Source organism: Peromyscus californicus, unplaced genomic scaffold (assembly GCF_007827085.1).
Source record: "Peromyscus californicus insignis strain IS unplaced genomic scaffold, ASM782708v3 Scaffold_16__1_contigs__length_79575227, whole genome shotgun sequence".
Classification (NCBI taxonomy): domain Eukaryota; kingdom Metazoa; phylum Chordata; class Mammalia; order Rodentia; family Cricetidae; genus Peromyscus; species Peromyscus californicus.
This window is the reverse complement of record NW_026294458.1, coordinates 284736-307888: the sequence shown is the minus strand read 5'-3', so window position 1 is coordinate 307888 and position 23153 is coordinate 284736. Positions and strand designations below refer to the sequence as shown.

At 38.8% G+C, this 23153-nt stretch overlaps 1 protein-coding gene across 2 annotated transcripts in view; it reads right to left on the bottom strand.

The window, feature by feature from the left end:
• Positions 1 to 23153, bottom strand: part of Snai2 (snail family transcriptional repressor 2) — a 48460-nt gene that overhangs the window by 5271 nt on the left and 20036 nt on the right. For both annotated transcript variants that reach the window (XR_008218680.1, XM_052739934.1), the window contains exon 4: positions 15087 to 15150. Coding sequence is in view for 1 of the 2 variants with exons in the window: in XM_052739934.1 (XP_052595894.1) it covers positions 15120 to 15150 (31 nt within the window). In the remaining variant the exon portion in view is untranslated. The remainder of the gene's footprint in view (positions 1 to 15086; positions 15151 to 23153) is intronic.

Genomic DNA, 23153 nt, shown 5'->3' with positions numbered 1-23153 from the left:
GGCCTTAAGTCAAATAAGATATTGGTTGACTGGTCCCACAAGTTCTGTGCCACCACTGCCCTGACATGTATTGCAGGGAGGAAAGATTGCAGGTAAGAAGTTTTGTGACTGGGTTAGTTTTTAATGCCTCTCTTTTGGTAGCCTTAAAAGTATCTTCTCACATCAAAAACACTAGAATGTACAGGTGGAGGCTTCAGATAAGCACCAGCTTGAGCTCTCCACATTACATGAGTTGTGTGGGTGTTGTCTTCAGTATTGGTGTCCCAATTTCCTTTTGCAAACAACACTTTGGGTTCCTTAGGGCTTTGCATGAGACCCCATTGGTCAATAACTTAACTGAATGCAACCCAGTCCTACTATTGGAAATCTTGTTTGTTGACAAGAGATAACCAGTTTTGACTTCAGATTCCCCCATTATTAGGAGACCTCATTAGGATTGACTTCATGTATCATAAGAAGATTCCACTGCACTAGATTTCCAAATCATCCTTCAAATGTATCTCAATTCTTGATTTCTATCTCTGCATTCCCACCCTCAACTTTATCTCCCTTCCCTCTCTCAACCTGTTCCTCCTATTCCTGTCCCACCCACACCAATACACCTATAAAATCTGTATTATTACCTCTTCCCAGGGAGATCCATGTATACCACTAGTCCCTTCTTTCATGCCTAACCTCTCTGGATCTACAAATTGTAGGTTGGTTATCATTTATTTAACCCAAAATATCAGGTATAAGTGAATACATACCATATTTATCTTTCTGAGTCTGGGTTACCTCACTCAGGATAATTCCTTTCTAGTTCCATACATTTGCCTGAAAATTTCATATGTCATTTTTTTAAATAGCTAATACTCCATTGTGTAAATGTACCACATTTTCTTTATGCATTGTTCAGCTGAATTGTTGCTGGATCCTAATGGAGGGTGAAGTCAGAGCATCAACAACACAGACACCAGGAGTCAGTTGAAAGAAAACAGCAGACTCGTTTATTCAATTACAAGGAAGGTCTTATATACTCTCCTCCCAGTACCCAAGCTGTGTCCTAATCTGGTGGCATTGTGTGGCCATCCCTCATTGGCTGGGCACAATCAGGAACTCTGACAGTGATCAGGAATTCTGACAGCACCTGTTGCTAGGCCCTCAGGCAGACTCTAGGATGGCTCATAAGGAAGCATGGTAAGTGCATGCCTTGACAACTGGTTTGAGCTGATTTCCTTGACCCTATGGGCCTGTCCTACTAAATATCCACCATTTTATCTTTTTATGTGGGTGATCAGCAGGAGTCAGAGTCCTTTGCTCCAGCCTTGTTGACCCCACCTCAGGGGGGCTCAGCAACTGGACTGTACATTTCTTAGGTTGGCTTGCCATACAAGCTCTTACTCTTCATTGACTATTAGCCCTTGAAAAGTGTCCATCCCTGGGGGGGTCACTCCAGATGGTGGGGGCGGGGTCAGGCAGTAGCCTTTTGATTTTCAGAAAGCTAGGCACGCATAAACTCCTGTGGAGGGCTATGAGTTGAATGTCTAAGAGCCATTAACACCTGTAGAGTCACCTTAGTGGCTGCTGTTGTTGCCAGATGTGCTGTAAGAGACACTTAAAAAGGAGAAAGATGTAAAGCACCATCCCACCAATCAAAACATGAATGAGACTCCAGGAGGGATCAAACAGCTCTTTTATATCATGCCAAACCTATTAAAAAAATAAAGAGTCAAAATTGGAAAATTTTATGTGTTAGCTGTAATGAATAATATAGAAACTTAGCTGACCATGGGCTCCTTAATACATTTGGCTAGCTAATCTAAAGTTCCTCATCTCAAAAAAACATCATACAAAATGAGGAGGAGTGAGGATCCACAAGTCCTCCACCTTTAGAGGGGTAATGAGAGCAAGAAAGGGGACTATATACATACATACATACATACATACATATATATATGTATATATGTATATATGTATATATGTATATATATGTATATGTATATATATATATATATATATATATATATATATATATATATATATATATATATATACACATTACCCATCCTGGGTTATTTCCTCCTTGATAGAAGCAGGCTAATCCATGGCCAGGTGCATTATCTCTTGCTGGGACCCACACTGGCATAGTGGCATTCTGAGGAAAAACACAAGTATACCCTATCCTAGGGGTCAGCAGGGTGGCTGACAGCTACCATTAGAGGGCATCTTTCCATATCATCAGGGGGAGGGGCATGTTCCTTGGTAGAGATGCTCAGTGCTTATAGGTTAGGCTGTGCCCCTTGTCATCAAAACTGAGAAGGTTCATATGGAAAGGACATCTGTTAATGCCAAGTGAGTATCTCTCCTAGCCTCTAGCAAGAAAGTCCTTGTAAAAAGCTCCTTAAGAGTTCTCTTAGTCCTCTCCACAATGTCTTGTCCTTGTAGACTGTAAAGGATGCCAGTGGTATGGGAAATCTTCCCAGACCCCAGAAAGTCACTGAATTTTTGAGAGACACAGGCAGGGCCATTGTCAGTCTTAAGTGCCCAAGGTACCACCATAACTACCATGGATGACTTAAGGGCCTTGATAACATTGATGGCCTTCTCCCCAGAAAGGGCAAGGGTTACACAAAGGAGGAGCACATACCCACTATCACATGAACATATCTAAGATTGCCAAAAGGAGCATAATGTGTAACATTCATTTGTCAAATGGCGTACGCTTTGGGAAGGGGTTGTGAAAGTGGCAAAATGAGATGGATTTTGAAAGGGGAGAGTACCTGAGGGGGTCTTACCTCCCTTGGTCCAAGTCCCTATTTGGGATTAAAGTGGGGAAATTGAGTCAGTTTCACTTAGAAAGCAGGTTAACAGCAAGCAGCTCTGGTTTCCAAAAGATTAGACCAAGGAAATCTGAACCTCAGAGTGGCCTCAAACTTGTGATCCTCCTGCCTCCGCCTCCTTCAGCAAATCCTACCAATATGCACCACCACAACTGGCCCTGCACCCAAGGAGCTAAAGGCTAAAGCAGTCCTGAGGAGGAGATAGCATCAGTGGCAATGCCAGAGAGGAGAGTGGACAATGGCCTGGCCCCGGACATAGCACCTGAGGAGATGAATGAGTCCAAGGAGGAGGACTTGGTGGATATGAGTACCTACAGTAGACTCAGGGAAGACTCTGAGGCAGTGCCTTGGAGGAGGACTGTGAAGAAGATGAGGAGGACAGAGAGCCCTCCCACTAGCCAGAGTCAGGGTTTGAGGAGATTCCCAGTCTCTCAGAGGAAGAGGATCTGGGCCTGAGCCAGAAGATCCATTTCAGCCCCACACTGATCCAAATATTCAGCACCTACTCCAATGAGGACTATGATTGATGGAATGAGGATGTGGATCCTATGATGACTTCTGCAGAATATGAGCTAAAGAAGTGTATGGAGAGGTTAGAACTGTTTCCTGTGGAGCTGGAGAAGGACTCTGAGGGCCTGGGCATCAGCATCATTGGCATGGGGACTGGAGCCAGCATAGACCTGGGGAATCTGGGCATCTTTGTTAAGAACATGACCAAGGATGGCACAACCCATTGAGATGACAGGATCTAAGTAAATGATCTACTGCTAGCAGAAGAGAACATAGCTGTCAATTTGGGCCTGCAAAATCGGGCAAAGAGAACATAGTTGTCTGTAGATGAATTTCTAAACAGTCTTATTAAATAAAAAATACAGAGCCAAATACAGAGGTAATAGCCATAGATATCAGAAAAATAGGAATAGCCACCAGCTAACCTTAGCTCATCACACTGCCACTGTAGCTTCCCAAGCAAACAAGCTTCTTCCTGTCTAACCTGCACCTTTGTTGCCTTGCTGTTTTGCCTTCTCATTGGCTCTTAGCCCAGCCACCTCACTTCCTCATTACTGCCTGTCTCTACATACCTCCAGGTCTCTGTGGTTGGTACTAGGATTAAAGACATGTGTTACCACACTTGGCTGTGCCCTTGAACACACAGAGACTGCCTGCCATGAGATCTGATTAAGGGCGTGTGCCTAACTTTTGTTTATGGCTGGCTATGTCCTCTGATCTCCAGGCAAACTTTATTTATTAACATACAAATAAAATATCACCACATTTCCCCTTTTTTCTAGTAAAAATAAAAAATTATAACTAATATAAGAAAAATTATATATAATAAGTACAATAACTATATGCAATATATACAAGCAATAAATACATCAACAATGTCTAGTCCATTTGCATTTGACAAACTCAGAGAAAATATTCCATTATCTATCCTATTTGGTAAGTCCAAAATGTACCTGATTCACTTTCTATCCTAACTTATATTACAAACAGAGAACTATCTTATAATGTCTTTCAAATTTATACACTTTACACCTCTTTAGTGTGTTTCTTTTCTGAAATTCTTAACAGAAAAACTATAACTATAACTATCAAATCTTCAGCTCCCTCAGAGACCCAAGAAGGAAAAAACATTACCTAGTAAAAGAGGAAGTACAAACATGTGACTACCAAAAAAATGTGAGTTAACAGAAACAGCCAGCTGCCTGGACAGTCACCTGAGGTTTCTCCAAAATGTTTGGGCATCATCTTCAGCCTATAGGCTTATCATATCTGATAGACTCATTCGTGAAGTAGGATGTACACAAGGCCTACAGCTCAACCTCACATTAGGTGTGAGTATTCGATGTACCAGATAAACATGAATTTCACTAGTGTCCTGTCATGACTCAGGATTTTAAATTCTGGAAATTGTTGGTGTTTTTGAAATTCAGGTGTCCATTCTCCTCAGCTTGTGGGTGGCTTCATCTCTTTTATTAAATGCCAGTCTACTGTTGAGAGGTTAGACTCTGTCAGCCTAGTTACTCTTTCAAGAATAACTTTTCACCTACTGTTCCACTGCACACCAGAAGCCATCGGTCCATTGCCTGTTCAGCTGCCTTTGAAGAAAGGGTCACTGTACCTTTTCCAGATTGCAAAGGCCACTTCAGTGATGGTGCCATATTGTCCTGGCCTCAGAGGATGCCTGTTGCTAAAGCCGCAACCACTTTTGTTTTGGCAAGGATCAGTAGTCCTTTGTTTTGTGGCCTGTTTGTCTATTTTGGATATCATACTGTCCGCAGTCAATTTGAGGGCACTTTGTTGCCCAGTGGCTAACTTTTGTCACAATGAAAGTTAACTCCATATGCAGTTTAGTCTTCTATGATAATCAAGCTTATACTCATGTTAGTTAAGTTTTCTAGGTATACATAGATATTATTTCAATTACGTAGGCAATCTTCAAACACTTCAAAGACCTACAGAATATGACATTTAAGATGTTTTAAAAAACTTAGACTTTCTGGAGAGTGAGACATATCTGCTCCTGGCAGCACCAGTTTATTTCAAAGAGAAAGATGGGCACTGAAGACACTCCATATGGAGTTTATCTTCTTCTTGGCAAAAATAGCCATTTGTGAAAGAAACTGTTCTTGCCTGGACTGATTGACAAAATGTTGAATCAATTGGACATGCAGGACCCATAGAAAGGTGACAACTGAACTTTGCAAGGTGAGATGGTCCTTCATCTTCCTGCTTTGCAGAGGAGACTGCCAGACATTCTACAGGACATAGAAAAAAAATGACTGAGAGACTAGGCCTATGGACTGAATATGGATGCCCCAACATTACAGAAGATCTTTGGGTAACTGTCCAGGCAGACAGCTGTCTCTCTCATTTCCAAAATTTTGGAAGTTGCTTACAATACATTTGCTGTTTACTTAGGTAATATTATATCCTTCTGGGGGTTTTGATGTAGTTGAAGACTAGATAGTTGTAATTGTCCTTAGTTATGATAGAGATAAGTTAGCTATGAAATCTTAGACTAACAAATATAGGATATATAGAATATTTTCTTTGAATTTGCCAAATATAAATAGACTAGATATTGTTACTGTAATTCTTGCTTGATAACTATTTCATTATACATCATTTTACTATGTTAAAGTTAAACCCTTCCTTTTGATTAGACAGAAAAGGGGAGGTGCTGTGGGATATTATGTATGCTGTTAATGTGTTGCTCTGATTGGTTGATAAATAAAATGCTGTTTGGCCAGTAACCAAGAAGGAAGTATAGGTGAGATAAACAGACAAAGAGAATTCTGGAAAGAAGAAGGCTGAGTAAGAAGATGTCAGACTGCCATCCAGGGAGCAGCACATAATGGCACACAGGTGAAGCCTGTGGCTGAAGTAGCGACATATAGATTAACAGAAATGGGCTGAGAACTAGTCAGTGGTAAGCCTGAGTTAATGGCCAAGTAGTTTTAATTAATACAAACTTCTGAGTGATTATTTTATAAGTGGGCCACGGAACTGAGGGGGCTTGGTAGGACCCAGAAAAAACTTCCAGCTACTAGGGGGATGCAAGTGGGAGAGATTTGTCCTGACTGCCAGCAGGCCAGGACACAGAAAAGTTCTGACTACAGCTGTCAGTTTTCTTCCTTGAAATCTGCCAAGGAGAAGGCAGCTGTCATTAAGTCATGTGCTGCTCCCCACACTGCTCCACCACCACTGTGGGCAGCTACACCTCTACTGCAGTATTCTTGGGGTGATCTACTGCAGTATCTGCCAGCCTCAGGAGGTGGCTACTCTCCTGTGGTGCTAGGCACCATGCAACCTTTACAGCCTGTACCACTGTCTGTCTGTAAGCCCATAGAAGCCTTCCCAGTTAATTTGGACAGCTAACACACAAAATTTTCCAATTAAATCAGACAAAGGCAGAGGTTACGGCTTTTGACTCTAAATTTTTTAATAGGTTTGGCATGATATTAAAAGGGTTTTGATCCCACCTGGATTCTCACTCATGTTTTGATTGGTGGGATGGTGCTTTACATCTTTCTCCTTTTTAAGTGTCTCTTACAGCACATCTGGCAACAACAGTAGCCACTAAGGTGACTCTACAGGTGTTAATGGCTCTTAGACATTCAACTCATAGCCCTCCACAGGAGTTTATGCATGCCTAGCTTTCTGAAAATCAAAAGGCTACTGCCTGACCCCGCCCCCACCATCTGGAGTGACCCCCCCAGGGATGGACACTTTTCAAGGGCTAATAGTCAATGAAGAGTAAGAGCTTGTATGGCAAGCCAACCTAAGAAATGTATAGTCCAGTTGCTGAGCCCCCCTGAGGTGGGGTCAACAAGGCTGGAGCAAAGGACTCTGACTCCTGCTGATCACCCACATAAAAAGATAAAATGGTGGATATTTAGTAGGACAGGCCAATAGGGTCAAGGAAATCAGCTCAAACCAGTTGTCAAGGCATGCACTTATCATGCTTCCTTATGAGCCATCCTAGAGTCTGCCTGAGGGCCTAGCAACAGGTGCTGTCAGAATTTCTGACCACTGTCAGAGTTCCTGATTGTGCCCAGCCAATGAGGGATGGCCACACAATGCCCCCAGATTGGGACACAGCTTGGGTGCTGGTAAGAGTGTATATAAGGCCTTCCCAGTTATTGAATAAAGGAATCTGCTATTTTCCTTTAACTGGCTCCCAGTGTCTGTGTTGTTGATGCTGTGACTTCTCACTCCCTCCCTTGAGGGAGCTATTAGGATCCAGCAACACTGAGTTGCACCCAGTTTATTTCCAGTTTCTGGATATTATTAACAGAGCAGCAGTTAACATTGTTAAGCAAGTATTCTTGTGATAGGATAAAGTGCCATTTGAGTATATGCCCAAGAATGGGATAGCTGGATATTGAAGTTGATTCATTTCCATCTTTCTTAGAAGTCATCATATTGATTTCCATAGTATCTGTACAAATTTCCACTCCCACCAGCAATGGGTGAGTGTTACCATTATTTTGCATCATCACTAGCATGAGCTGTCACTTGTGTAATAGATTTTAGCCATCTGACAGGTGGATGAAGGAATTTCAAAGTTATTTTGATTTGCATTTCTCTGATGGCTAAGGAAGGATGATTAACATTTTTTTTAAAGTCAGTTGTTCTCAACTTTCCTAATGCTGCAACTCTTTAATACAGTTCCTTATGTTGTGGTGACCCCCAACCACAAAATTATTCCATTTCTACTTTATGAGTGTAATTTTGCTAGTGTAATGGATAGTAATGTAAATATCTGATATGCTGGATATATGTGACTCCTAAAGGGTTTGCAATTCACAGGCTGAAAACCACTGTTTTAAGTGTTTTGCAGCCATTTGAGTTTCCTCTATTGAGAATTTTCTATTTCAACCTGTACCACATTTTTAAAATGGATTATTTGGTTTTTTGATATCAAGTTTCTGGAGTTTTTTATATAAGTTAAATATTAGTCCTCTGTCAGATGTGGAATTTGTAAAAAAAAAAATTTTGTACTCTTTAGGCTACCACTTTGAATGACAGTGTCCCTTGCATTATAGAAATTATTCAGTTTTATAAGGTCCTATTTATTAGTTGTTGATCTTAGTACCTGTATAATCAGTGTTCTGTTGAGAAAGTCTTCTGTGCCAATGAGTTCAAGGCTACTCCTCATTTTCTCTTCTATAAGGTTCAGTGTATCTGGTTTTATGTTGAGGTCTTTGATCAATTTGGAGTTGAATTTTGTGCAAAGTGATAGATACAGATTTATTTGGACTCTTTTACATACAGCTATCCATTTTGACCAGCACAAATTGTTGAAGGTGCTATCCTTTTTTCCACTGTGTATCTGCCTTCTTAATCAAAAATTAGGTGTACATGGGTATGTGGTCTTATGTCTCAGTCTTCAATTTGATACATTGATGACTGTGTCTGTTTTTGTGCCCATATTCTGATATCTTTATTATTATAGCTCTGTAATACAATTTGAAATTGGAAAATGTGAGACTTCCCAGCAGTTCTTTTATTATTCAGGATTGTTATAATTATCCTGGGTTTTTTTTCCCATATGAAACTGAGAATTGTCCTCTCAAGGTCTGGAAAGAATTTTCTTGGAATTTTGATGGGAATTGCATTGAATTTGTAGACTGCTTTTTGTAGGATGGCCATTTTCACTATGTTAATCTTATGAATCCATGAGCATGGGAGATATTTCCATCTCCTGATATCTTCCTCAGACTCTTTCTTCAAAGTTTTGATGTTTTTGTCATACAAATCATTCACTTGCTTGATTAGAGTTACCCCCAATTTTTTTTTTTATTATTTGTGGCTATTGTGAAAGGTGCTGTTTCCTTGATTTCTTTCTGAGTCTGTTTGTCATTTGTATATGAGTGCTCATGATTCTTGTGAGTTAATTTTGTATCCAGCTACTTTTCTGAAAGGTTTTATCAGCTATAGAAGTTCTCTGGTGAAATTTTTAGAGTCATTTATATATGTATCATATAATTTACAAATAAAGATACTTTAAATTCATTTTTTCCAATTTGTTCTCCTTTAATCTCCTTCAGTTACCTTATTACTCTAGCTAAGACTTCAAGTATTATATTGAATAGATATGGACAGAGTGGACAACCTTCTCTTGCTCTAATTTTAGTGAATTTTTTGAGTTTACCTCAATTTAAGCTGATGTTTGTTATAGGCTTGCTATGTTTAGGTGTATCCCTCTATCCCTAATCTCTCCAGGAGTTTTTTCATTAAGGAGTGGTAGATCTTGTGAAGGGCCTTTTCTGTATCTAAAGAGGTCATCACATGTGTCTTCTTTCAGTTTGTTTGATCATAGTAAATGAGTTTTTGATGTGTTCTTGTATTTGAGTTGCAAGCATTTTTTTGAGTATTTTTGCATCTATGTTCACAAGAGAAATTGGTATGTAATTCTCTTTCTTTTTTAGGTTTAAGTGTTGTTTGGATTTCAGGTTAATTATGGCCTCAAAATGAATTGGGGAATGTTTCTTTTGTTTCTATTTTGTGAAATAATTTAAGGATTATTGGCATTAACTCTATTTGAAAATCTGATAGAATTTTGTGCTAAAACAGTCTGGCCATGAGCTTATTTTAATTGGGAGACTTTTAATAACTGCTTGTATTTCACAGGCCATTACAGTTCTATTTAAATTGCTTATCAGATCTTAATATGGCTTTGGCAAGTGGTATGTATGAAAAAATTATCTTTTAGATTTTTCAATTTGGTGGAGTACAGCTTTCTAAAGTATGTCCTTATGCTTCTCTGGATTTTCTCAGCTGTTTTTATGTCTCCTTTTCATTGCTATATTTTTAATTTAGATATTCCGTCTCTGCCTTTTAGTTACTTTGGATAAAGCCTTGTTGTTCCTATTGATTTTTTCAAAAAACAACAACAACAATATCAACTTTGTTTTATTGATTCTTTGTATTGTTCTTTTTTATTCTATTCTATTCTATTCTATTCTATTCTATTCTATTCTATTCTATTCTATTCTATTCTATCCTGATCTCAGTTCTGAGTTTGACTATTTGATTATTTACCATCAAGTACTCTTGGGGGTGATTACTTCTTTATGTTCTTTAAGTTTCAGGTGTGCTATTAAGTTGGTACTATGAGATCTCTTCAGCTTTGGATTTGTTTTATATGTACAGACTCAGTGCTATGAACTTATCTCTTAGAACTACTTTCATTGTGTTCCATAAGTTTGGGTATGCTGTGTATTCATTTTCATTGAATTCTAGAATTCAGTAGAGACTTGGTCAGTTACAATGAGTTTGTAAGGTTTCTTTTTTTTTTTTATCCAGCTTTAATCTGTGGTGGTCTGATAGAATGCAGGGTGTTATTTCAATTTTCTTGTATCAGTTGAGACTTCCTTTGAGTCTGAGGTCAGTTTTCAAGACAGTTCTGTAAGGTACAGAAAAAAAAGGTATATTCTTTTATGTTTGGGTGAAATATTCTTACAGATTATTTTTTTTAAATGAGAACAAAAATGTCCTCAATTTAGTTATTACTATATGAGATTAGGATTAGAAATTTCTCACATGAAATCTTTTAAAAGATATGGTTTTACTTATTCAACCAACATCTGTGTTTTGCTGAATGTGTGCTCTGAAGTGTGGAGAGAGCCTGGGAAGCCTGTTTAGTCTGGTTGGGCTTGTGGAAATGATGTGAAACCATCTGACTATGTACTCCACATGCTTATATAAACACTGTAATGTCCTGTTCTTATCCTGGACAAGGAAAAATCAAGTACTCCTTCAAATGGTGGTGGCCTAGCATAACATGGAGGAGAACTAGAGATGACTGGTTAGGGAAAAGGAAAATTCAAAGATCATCACCTGTGAGCAAAGCCACAGAGGAGAGAATCAGTCTCAGATCACAGGAAAATGGAGTGTGCAAACCAAAAGCAGTTTAACTGCTAGGTTAGATATTCTGGATCCCTCTCTTTGCACTTGGGAGCTAGTTACAAATATGAAGAAGACTTTAAGGGCTTATTTAAAGTCAACATTGTCTTCTGTTTAAGTGTTACTCAAATTTTCATGAGAGTTGAAAGTGTTCCTTGGGAGCCCCTGACTCTGCTATTCATCTCAAGTGATCTTTAACATTTTTTTCTTTTTTTGTTAGACAAGTATTAGACCAGTGGTGCCCAGTATTCTCTGGGCAATAGACATCACTATATTTGAGGGCAATTCAGTGTGGAGAAGGGGGATTGGAGGATGAAGATCTCTCTCTCTCTCTCTCTCATTAACATATGCCTACTGTTTAATCCCATGATTTGGCTGATACTCCTCCTTAAGACATAGAGCAGTGTGTTTCAATGCTTTAACCACATACTTCCATTCAGTGACAACAACAACTTCAATTACAACTTTCCACATGGTGCCATAGAATCCTGAAACCCTGCTGGATTTTTTCTGTCATGGACAGTCAAGATCTTTTCTTTTGGTAGTGTAATGAAGGTGAAGTATTGTTGCAATCTACAGAATGATAGTATTCAATGTATTTGTCCAATTAAAAGTGGAAAACAGATTAGGGCTGGTTTGGACAAGTACACTGGATCTTATAGCCTAGCCTAGTGGAAGGCAATACAAATGCAGGTCCCAAGGTCCCGGATGTTGGCCTACATAGATGGACAGAGGGCTTATGCTGGAGCCTCTTTGCTCTGCTTCTTCCCATGATGCTTCCTTCCTTTAGTCTTAGTCTGTGCTTGGTAGCTCTGTGAAATGAAAACAGTAACATCTATATCCTACAGGGTTTGCTTGAAGATAAACTAGTTATCTTTTCCATGAACCTGGAGCACTGTCTGGCAATTAATAAGTTCATTTTTCTTCATTGTGATGTAAATATCCAGTGCACAATTGATAACTGAGTATTTATTTACTTAGTAGATAAAAAATGGGAATAGTAATGGAGGAGAATTGTGCTAACGGTACATTTTTTGTTTATGGTACATGCTACCAATACAAACCACATACAAACAATATACATGTAGCACATACACTCACATGCCACACATATAGGGCACACATGGCCTGTATAACACACATACACCAAACTTACACACACCACATCCATGCATCATAATAAACACCATAAAAATGTACCTCCACATACATGCCACATATAGTATTCACATGCATCATGTATATAGATATAACAAAAAAATACATTATGCATACACACACATACATACCACATCATGTGTGAACCATACTTCTGTATACATCATGGACATGTGTAGGTACCCCATGTACCACACATGCACAGTACATAAGCATACATCATACTTGTGTCACAAACATATATACATATATTATATATTATTATATACCACACATATTTATACTCCTCCATACCAGACACATGTGTCACATTCATATATATGTATATGTATATGTATACACATAAATATTTCTAGCACATAGCACAGGTACCATACTGCAACCTGAAACCATGTGCATTTTGAGATGAAGGTATACTCTATCTCATCCTGTTCTTGTTACATACTCTTCTGTGTATTCTTCCTAAGTGAGTTCTTGACATCACAGCAAGGATTCACCATTAGCTGCTCTCTAAACAAAGTCTGGAAGCAAAGTCCTATGAAGTGTTTTGGCAAGGACAATTTGAAGAGTTCAAATGGTTTTGAATATTGGTTCACTCAAAAAAAATCTGTGGTTCAGTAAATTGAGCCCAACCTGTGTGGAGTGTCCTGTTGGGCCACATACACTGATGTAGAATTTCCTGAGAATAGTCCCTAATTAGGATGCTGGGGTCAGAAAAGCACAAAACTCAGAAACAGTCAGTTCTGAGGAGTAGAGCTTCCAATGATGCTAGGGAAAGTAGGATGAGTGGCATTGCTGAAGTAGGCTGACAGAGGTCAAGAGAAATCTTTTGACACAACTTTTTAAGTCATGTTAAATGGAAGCCTTTGGCCATATTTGTTAATGCAAAATGTAAGACTTAGGAGATCTGCATATTATGTATACAGTTAAGAGTCTTGCTACTTTGGTTGTATTGAGAGATCTTACCTGTCACTATTTGGCACACTTGAGGAGTCAAGTCCCCATAACTCTGGTATATTTTCACATAGATCTAAAGCCTACCTTGAACACTGAAATCCTAGTCATTTTCACGGTGGTTTCTTTAAGTGAATTTGAATATCTGTGGTGATATTGTGTTCCCTAAAATATTGTACAGCCTAATAAACTTATCTGGGGTCAGAGAACAGAACAGACACTAGATATAGAGGCCAGAAAATGATGGCACACAAACACACCATTAATCCTAGGCAGAGATCTGTCTGGATCTCTGTGAGTTCAAGGCCACACTGGAAATAGCCAAGCATTGTGCCACATACCTTTAATCCCAGGAAGTGATGGCAGGAAGCAGAAAGGTATTTAAGGAGTGAAAATCAGGAACTAGGCCTATTAAGCTTTTAGGCTTTTGAACAGCAATTCAGCTGAGATCCATTTGGATGAGGACACAGAGGCTTCCAGTCTGACAAAACATGATCAGCTGAGGAACTGGTGAGGTGAGGAAGCTGTGGTGTGCTCTGTTTCTCTGATCTTTCAGCATTCACCCAAATACCTGACTTTAGGTTTGATTTTAGTAATAAGACTCTTTAAGATTCATGCTACATATATCCTCTGTTAAAACATCTGAACAATTTGATGTGTAAATACTACCTTTGAGATCATCCGATTAGATTCACTCTGTCTGTAGGTAGATTTTGTAAGTGGAGGGGGAAAGCAAACATGTTTTCTTCCATGTCAGGGCCTCTGAACTACACAGCAAAGCCCTCTGGGGATGGTGACTGTGGTTTCCATTGCTGGTCACAACAGTTTATACTGGTCAAATGTTAGTAGACTCTGGCCCATAAGAGGTCTTGTTCTAAAACTCAGTGGGTGACCTGAGATCTGCAAGGTGACCACAATCTTGGATATGGTGCCATGTCACTTATAGAGAAGCATGTGTATGTAGAATTGGAAAACTACTCTTTCAATAGTTGGGAAGAAAATAAGGCCTACATGACAAAGTAAATACTCAAAATTTATGGAAGAATAGAAATTCTTGGTGGACTTGGATGAAGTTATCCAAGAAACTGTCCCCTGGTCAGAATGGAGTAACTCAGCCTCAGCAATTGTACTGACTTTCAGAAATCCATAATCTTTGGCTTTCTTCCTGTTGTCAGAGATCTTCAACTGCTTACCCCCTGAGATGCATAATCCAGTGTAAAATGAAGGAGTACATGACTAGGTCAACTGTCTCTGGGTATATGTCTGAGGAGGGAAAGGAATTGCTAATGTTAATTTCTCTAATATTTGTATTAAAACTGTGCATTATAAAGAATTGAGTAGCTGTGAGATGAATAGTGAGACATGAAAAGTGAAATGATGATGTGTAATATTATGTTTTCACAGAAAATGAAGATGCAGTATAACTTCTGAGTCATTCATGGAGGCACTTGGAAAACACCAAATGCAATACAGGTCAAGTCCCAAACTTCGAATTCTTGGTAGAAATTATCCTAACTGAAAATATGAGAAAAGTACTTAATGGAGTTTACTTAAAATTAGAGTGTACTTAAAGGGAAAGAAAGACGGTGAAGAGATAGCAGGGCTATCTCTGAAGTTTATGTCTGCTAAATATTAAAACAATCATGCTGTCTCAGGTGTAGAAATTTCAATCTTTTCATATACACAGCAAAGCAATTTCCTAAGAAAGGATTTCAGGAAGACATGCCTCACCTGGTCCACATGCTCTTCTGCGTTTCTGCAATGCTAATCCACATGGTGTATACCTAAAGATTTCCTGAAAGAAAAGAGTCACACTGGGATGTCAAAACAATGCTCCCATTAAAGAACAATGACAGACTATTCAGCAAATGAACTTTAATTCTTACAAAGTAAGAAGAAGAGACATTTATACAAGCATCCTTCATGTCTACTATTCCCAAAATAAAAAAGAAGCATAGCAGAGCAGACTGCATTGGCACATACAGCTACAGGGTGTGAAATGTGGATGATGAATCCTTCTGTCAGTACACCATTCTCTTGCTCTCACAGCCCAGTTGTCTTTGACTAACACAAATTTTGTTTGTAGTTTAAAAGGTATTTTCTTGAATGAAATAGTCACCAATATTTACCAATCAATTATCATATTTGAAGATACTGATTTCTTATCTATACGTATCTATAGCTGTCAGCATGTATATATGAACATGTATAGTATAAATTCTTATGCAGATACACAGGTGTGTATGTATATTATTTCTTAGTTGTTTGCCTATAAAAAAAATCAAAAGCCTGATTTAAAAAAAGAAAAGAAAAAGGTGAATTCAAGTTTCTCTGTATGCCTCAGAGGGAAAGCTTTTGTGCACTATTCCATTTTCCTTTAAAACTGCCCTGGTCAGAGTGTGTGTATATGTGCATGTGCGTGTGCTTGTGTGTGTGTGAGAGAGAGAGAGAGAGAGAGACAGAGACAGAGACAGAGACTGAGACAACAGACAGAGACAGAGACAGACAGACAGAGACAGAGAGGGGAAGGAGATGTGCATGGTACCTAACCCACCTACACACACACACACACACACACACACACACACACACACACACACACCAGCTTATGGAGCCAGGAGAACACAGGTAGATGTTGGATCCCTCCCTTCTGTTGTGGTATTGTGAATGCCACAGACCACAGAAGTCCAGGAAATGAGAAATCTGCCATCCATGTGGAATGGAAAGTTTTAGGAGGTTGAGGATGTGGACAGTGGACAGTTGGTGCCTGACATAGAGGCTCAGAGTGATTTTCAGGTTTACTTGTTTATTTTTTCTTTAAAAGGAAAAAAAATAAGAAAAAGAACAACAAAGCTGCTAATCTATTTTGACAGGCTAAGCACCAGGGATTCTTCTGTTTCTTTTAGATATTTATGATAATTTGTACTGAAGATTTTTAAACATATCTTCAGAGGCCATAGTAGAACTAGAAACAGGCAAATGTTGTGCTTATTTGAGAGTTTTTATTTACACATGAAGGAGACACAATTTGGGTAGTTTGCCTTAATTTTGGACTGGGATTTCAGTGTTCTTGGGGGACAGAGAAGAAAGTCCTTTTGATTATAAGTCTGTGCAAGGAGAAAGAGAAAGAGGGAAGCTTGCTCCATGGAGTCCCTCCTTCAAAGGCTGTCTGGGAAACTTTATGTTTGTTCAAGTGAGTTTCAAAACTGCAAGTTTTAGATCTGTGAATTTTAGACAAAATGGTGTTTCTTTTGTGAACTTGAGTGCCCCATGTGTGTTTAAAGTTGTAATACCTTTATGATGAATTCTCCCTTTAATTAGTATGAAGTATCATTCTCTATCTCTTCTGAGTAGTTTTGGTTTAAAATTTATTTTGTCAAATATTATATTACTATGCCTGCTTGCTTCATAGTTCCATTAGCTTGAAATACCTGTTTTTTTCATTAAAGGAGATGTTTGTCCTTAATGGTGAGGTGTGTTTCTTAGAGGCAGCAAAAAGATGGATTCTGTGTCCTAATGGAAGCTGTTAGTCTTTGTCATCTAACTAGTGAATTTTGACTGTAAATATTGAGGGTTTTTAATTGGACAATATTTATTAATTCCTGATATTATATTGTTTTGGCATTGTTTTCTTAAACTTCTTTTTGGTTAACTATTTTGTGATTATTATTCCTTATGATCTCTAAGGTGTGTTGAATTTTCTTTCAGACTGAAACATTACCTTTAGAATCATCTATAAATCCAGCTTGGTGAAATAAGTAACTTAAATCTATTTTTATCATGGCATATTTTTCTGTCTCATTCAACTGCACCTGACAGTTTTTCTGGGTATAGTATCTGGGCTGGCATCTGTAGTTTTTCAGAAATTGTAGAACACCAGTCCAGGCCCTTATGGTTCTCAAAGTCTTTTATGAAAAGCAAGTATTATTCTCATGGTCCTGCCTTTATATGTCATTTGGCCCTTCTGTCTTGTATTTTTCAGTACGCTTTCTTTGTTCTGTACAGGCAAAAGCACCAAGGATCCTTCACATAGAGTCCTTTTTTTCTGGTCCTATGTCTTTGGTGTTTTGTATGCCTCTTGATATATATCTATTTCCCTGGACTTGGGTAATTTTCTTCTATGATTTTGTTGAAAATATTCTTGTGTCTTTTACTTGAGTTTCCTGTCCCGCTTCTATTAATAACTTTGGACTTTCATTGTTTCCTTATCTCTCATTCTACAAAAAACAAAACAAAACAAAAAAACCCTCAACTCTAAATGAGCCAAGGACCTCAACATAGGACCTTATACTCTGAATCTGACAGAAGTGAAAGTAAAGAATACATTTTAATTTATCATCACAGAAAATGACTTTTTGAAAGGGACTGTGATAGCACAGGCACTAAGACCAACAATTGACAAATGGGACCCCATGAAACTGAAAATCTTCTGTAGAACAAAGGACGCCACCATTCGGGAGAAGAGGAAGCCTGCAGAATGGGAAAAGATTCTTTACCAAGTATATATCCAATTAATGCATGGAGCATAGAATTAAGTAGGGAGTTCTAAAAGATGAAAAATAAATGTCTGAGAAACACTTTTAAAGTATTCAACATCCTTAGCAATCAGAGAGATTCAAATAAAACTACTCTGAGAATTTATTCTATATCAGTAATAATTGACAAGATAAACAATAAACAAATGACAGCAGATGCAAGTAAGGATTCAGGAAAAAAGGAATGTTCATTCATTCCTCGTGAGAGTGCTAACTGGTGCAACTAGTATGGAAAACAGTGCAGAGGTTCCTTTAAAAAAGCTGGGGATATATCTATCCCAAGTATCATCTATACCATTCTTGGCAATTTACCCAAAGGACTCTAAATCCTACTATAGAGATAGTTGCTCATCCATGTTTATTTCTCCTGTATTTATAACAGCCAGGAAATAGAAGCAACCTAGATGTCCATCAACTGATGAATGGACAATGAAAATGTGGTGCATTTATGAAATGGAATGTTATTCAGCAGTTAAGAATAATTAAATTATGAAAATTGCAGGTAAATGATTGGAGCTAGAAAATAAATCATCTTGAGTGAAGTAACCCAATCCCAAAAAAGACAAACATTACATGCTTCCTTTTATATGTAGATGTTAGCTTTTAATCTTTAGATATGTGTGTTTCATTTGGTATACCCATAGAGGTTAAGAAACTAGAAAGGGACCACAGGGGAGGAGAGGAACTTTTAAGCAGTGGGAGATAAAATGTAGTGTTATAAAGGGGGAGAGGAAAATTGGAATAAGAAGGATTAGAGGGAATTATTGGTGGAAGGGCAGGGTGGGGGGATATGAGAAGGGAAGGCTAACACTAAAAACCTTTTTTAAAAGCTATATTGACTCTTATTTCTTGTTCTCCCTTTCTGTTCTTGATCCAGTTGGGATCTCCCTCTCCCCTAAGCTCACTTTCCTTCAAACCTTGCCCTTCATTACTCCCACTCATGTCCAGGTTGTTCATGTAGATCTCATCTATTTCTCTGTCATTGTGTGATTCCTGTGTCTTTCTTAGGGTCCTGTTTTCTAGGTAGCCTCCCTGGAGTTGTGAGTAGCAGTCTAATCATCTTTGTTTTACATCTAGTATCTTCCTATGAGTGAGTACATACCATGTTTGTCTTTCTGAGTCTGGGTTACCTCACTCAGGATGATTTTTTCTAGATCCATCTATTTGCCTGCAAACCTCATGATGTCATTACTTTTCCCTGCTGAGTAGTATTCCATTGTATATGTGTATATGTACCACATTTTATTTATCCATTCTTCAGTTGAAGGGCATCTAGGTTGTTTCCAGGTTCTGGCTATTACAAACAATGCTGATATGAACATAGCTGAGCAATTACCCTTGTGGTATGATTGAGCATTCCTTGGTTGCATACCCAAGAGTGGTATAGCTGGATCTTGGGGGAGATTGATTTCCAATTTTCTGAGATAGCACCATATTGATTTTCAAAGTGGTTGTACAAGCTTGCATTCCCACCAGCAGTGGAGGAGAGTTCCCCTAGCTCTACAACAATGATAAATAAAGACCACATGAGAATAGGAAGAAGAAAAGTGCTAGAGAGGTCCACAGAAATCCACAAAGATACCTCCACAATAGACTACTGGCAATGGGTGAGAGAAAGCCCGAATTGACCTACTCTGTTGATAGAATGACCAAACACCCTAATTGTCATGCTAGAAATCTCATCCAATGACTGAGGCCACTGGATGCAGAGATCCATGGCTAGGCCCCAGGTGGGGCTCCAGGAGTCCAATTGGCAAGAAAGAGGAGGGTTTGTATGAGTGAGAATTGTTGAGACCAAGATTGGAAAAAGAACAGGGACAAATAGCCAAAGGAATGGAAACACATGAATTATGAACCAATAGCTGAGGAGCCCCCAATTGGATCAGGCCCTCTGGATAAGTGAGACAGTTGATTAATTTGAACTGTTTGGGAGGCATCCAGACATGTCCTCAGTGCATGAGCTGGCTGTTTGGAACCTGGGGCTTATGCAGGGACACTTAGCTCAGCCTGGGAGGAGGGTACTGGACCTGCCTGAACTGAATCTACCAGGTTGAACTCAATCCCCAGGGGAGTCTTGGCCCTGGAGGAGATGGGAATGGGGGGTATGCTGGGGGGGAGGTGGGGTGGGAAGGGGGAGGAAAGGGGAATCCGTAGCTGATATGTAAAATTAAATTAAATTATAAAATAAAATTATTAAAAAAGCTGTATTGAAACCTACTACAGTAGAATATTCCTAATATAAATATATATAAAAAAGTTAAATGGAGTTTCTCTGTAATGATGGGACAACATACCAACTAGATGATATATGCCATCAATTAAAAGTCCCATTACTAGGAAGAGTTTGCATTTTTATGAGTTGTTGTCCAGTTGGATTCCATAGACATGTGTAGAATATAGGCTGCTGCTACTGCTTTTGGTTACCCTATAGAACTAAACAATAAGATCCTATATCTAAAGATATCACATACTCGTGGAAAAATCAAGTGGATAATTTATCTCTATTGCCTATCATTCATACTCCTAGAGATATTAGGTATGATATTAGAAGGAAAAAGTAACTATCAGTCTTACATAGTCGTACACCCTGTGAGCCACAATTGCATATCTGGCAAGATATGCCCATTGGTGCAATAATAACATAAATGTTACAGGAATAACCAACCACTTTCTGAGTGGATTTATAGTCAGCTACATGAGTGAAACCCATACCTGACATTTTTAATGGGACCAAGAACCTTTGGGTATACAGGTCATATACCCAAAGGAAGAACACACAACAACTGTTCTGCTAAGTGGACATAGTACAAAAATGACTACTAATGACATATTGCTATGCCCAAATATCAGTACATCTCTCAACTCTCAACACTTCTGCTTAATTGCAGTAGATGTCAATAAACAAAGAGACATACAAATGGTCAAAGTGCAGAGATTAAAAGACTTTGGAGTACTCAGTCTTAAATGGAATGTCCATATTGCTCATGAAGTCTAAGGAAGTGAGGCAGAAAGATTATAAAAGTCAATAATGGTTGATAACTTCAACAAAAGAGTACTTTCTAAGCACAACAGGGAAGACACACATGTGAACTAACAGTGATTGTGACAGCTTGCACAAGACTTGCACATGGCCAAACCAAACAAAATCCAAGTATTGATGGTATGTACATAGTCCCACCTTTAGTTAAGAAAATATTGTCATTTGACAGCTGCTTGGAAAGGTAGAGTCAGTTTTCTTTAATGGTGTGATCTCTGGAATATCAACCACACTCCAGGGCTGACCCTACATAGTGTTGGCCAGTAAAAACTGGACATAATTGGTTGAAAGGAAGGGGGAGATAAATTGGATGAGTAGAGAGGTAGGGATGAATCTGAAAGGAGTTTGGGATGAATGTGTCAAACCATCTTGTATGAGATCCTGAAAGAAATAATAAAAGTGTCATTAAAAAAAACTGCATGAGGTGACAGCATTCTGCCCCAGGAGGAAGCACGAGTGCAGACACATTTGTCCCTGGTTGGGGAAGCAGACTCTGGCCTGCACATTGCCTTCTGTGGGTCTACTTGGAAAGAGGTGGGACACAGGTTTAGAGGAGTCCTTATTCTCTGCCTTTGCCTATGTATCTCTTCCATCACTCAGGATTTCTCTGAAGAAACCCTTCTTGACCATCTTTCTGCCCTTTCCACCTCAAAGAAGAATTCTAGAAATACTTATGTATCTTTAAAACTAATCTTAATGTCAGATATCTACACCTCTCTTGGGTCACACTCATGGTAGTTTGAGAATAAACCACATATGAAATCCAAAAGGCAAAAATGTCTTATTTTTCTCCCTGCAACATGTTAGATCCATAATGGGTCAGTTCTAGATGAACATGAGGGGTATGAATGAACTGTATCTTGAGCTGGGCATCTTTAGGACTAGTGCTGGGCTGTTCTGGGCACAAGCCAAGCCTCTGAATAGTATCAGTTATCATTGTCCAAAACTTCCAGAAAAAAATACCTCTTTTATATAAATATGAATTATTATTTAAATTTAGTAGAAGAAAAAATCTTTTGATTTTCCTACAGTGCTAATGTTTGCTTCTTGAAGGATAGTGGCCTTGAACCTTAATGTCTACCACTCTTGTCCTCCAAAAATCCAGCTCCTTGAACTGATTTCAGTGAGTTTGAAGGGAAAATTAAAAATCCCCTGGGAGAATTCTGCAAAGCCAGGATTTAAGCCTCTGCTTCTTTCTTTTTTCTTACAATGTGCTTTCTCCAACTCACTCTGGGCAAAATCCCCTTTCATCAGGCTGTGGGATAAATTCAAAGTGAGTAGCAAAAATGACAACTTATCTATATTTCTACATGGAAATGTGGTTTCTCCAGATGTTTCTAATGTTCCAAAGACTCAGCTCTGAGCAAAGCCATTAGTCGAAGGGGCTCAGGGATGGTGCTTCTGTTTCACACACACACACACACACACACACACACACACACACACACACACACACACACACACATGCACACATACACACACACACACACACACACACACACACACACATGGGTGAATGCACACATAAATCACTGACATAGCTTAAATCTGAATACAAAAGGAGGATCTAAAGTGAAACTTTTCGTCTTGGACCTGGCAACTGGTTAGACATAGATGCCAGGCCACTGCTTTGTTTACAGACTAGCTAGCAGTGTGAGATGCTTTATTCAAACCAGAGCATGGAGGGTGGGTGAATCATTCCCAAGACTGATTTCCAAGACCACAATCAATCAGAACATCAACCCAGAAGAGACATCAAGAGAATGCCACACCAAACCACAGGAAAACCTTATATGTGCTGATGATCTAGAGATCAAGGGCACAAGAGATGACAAGATACAAAGCTTCTACACATGCCATATGGCTTAGATACAATTCTGTGATTTAACTTTCCCATAGGGAAGGGATAGAAGCCAGAGTCAAAATATGAGGCTTTTAGAAGAGTGTTATGACAGTGTAGGTTATTGACCTACACCAGACATTTATGAATAATCACCTATAGTATTTCTTTTTTTATAAATCACATTTAGCATTTCTTTGGTATAGCTGAAGTTTTCCTGTGTTCACCCAGCTCCTGCAGCCACTCAGACCCAAATAAAGACACAGAGACTTATATTTCTTATAAACTGTATGGCCATGGCAGGCTTCTTGCTATCTAGTTCTTAGATCTTAAATTAACCCATTTCTATTAATCTATAAGTTTCCACGTGGCTTGTGGCTTACTGG